Raw genomic sequence first — 294 nt, forward strand, 5'->3', positions numbered from 1 at the left:
GCTGGCACACGATGGACACGCTGCGCCGGCTGCAGAAGACCTGGGCCGAGAAGCAGCTGCGCGTGGTCAACTTCATCCTGCGCGTGGCCTACCAGGCGCCCGAGCACGCCCACCGCCCCCGAGAGCCTGCCCGCGTGGACCACGTCCCCAAGGATAGTGGCACCTTTGTGCTGTCCGGTGAGCAGGGCCAACCAGGGGTGGGAGGGAGGGGGCAATAGCAGGGTGGGGGGCCACTGTTGTCCTTGGCCTGGGGGCTGCCGGCCTCACCTCATCCCCACCCGGGCCCAGACACGA

At 69.7% G+C, this 294-nt stretch overlaps 1 protein-coding gene across 1 annotated transcript in view; it reads left to right on the forward strand.

Moving 5' to 3' along the window:
* The window catches only part of DNHD1 (dynein heavy chain domain 1), a gene marked incomplete at its 5' end in the record, with an annotated part of 79,014 nt that overhangs the window by 23,550 nt on the left and 55,170 nt on the right, over positions 1–294 (forward strand). The window contains one exon of the mRNA XM_019523758.1: positions 4–217. Coding sequence (XP_019379303.1) covers positions 4–217 — 214 coding nt within the window. The remainder of the gene's footprint in view (positions 1–3; positions 218–294) is intronic.

Source organism: Gavialis gangeticus, unplaced genomic scaffold, assembly GCF_001723915.1.
Source record: "Gavialis gangeticus isolate Ggan-Ray unplaced genomic scaffold, GavGan_comp1, whole genome shotgun sequence".
Lineage (NCBI taxonomy): Eukaryota > Metazoa > Chordata > Crocodylia > Gavialidae > Gavialis > Gavialis gangeticus.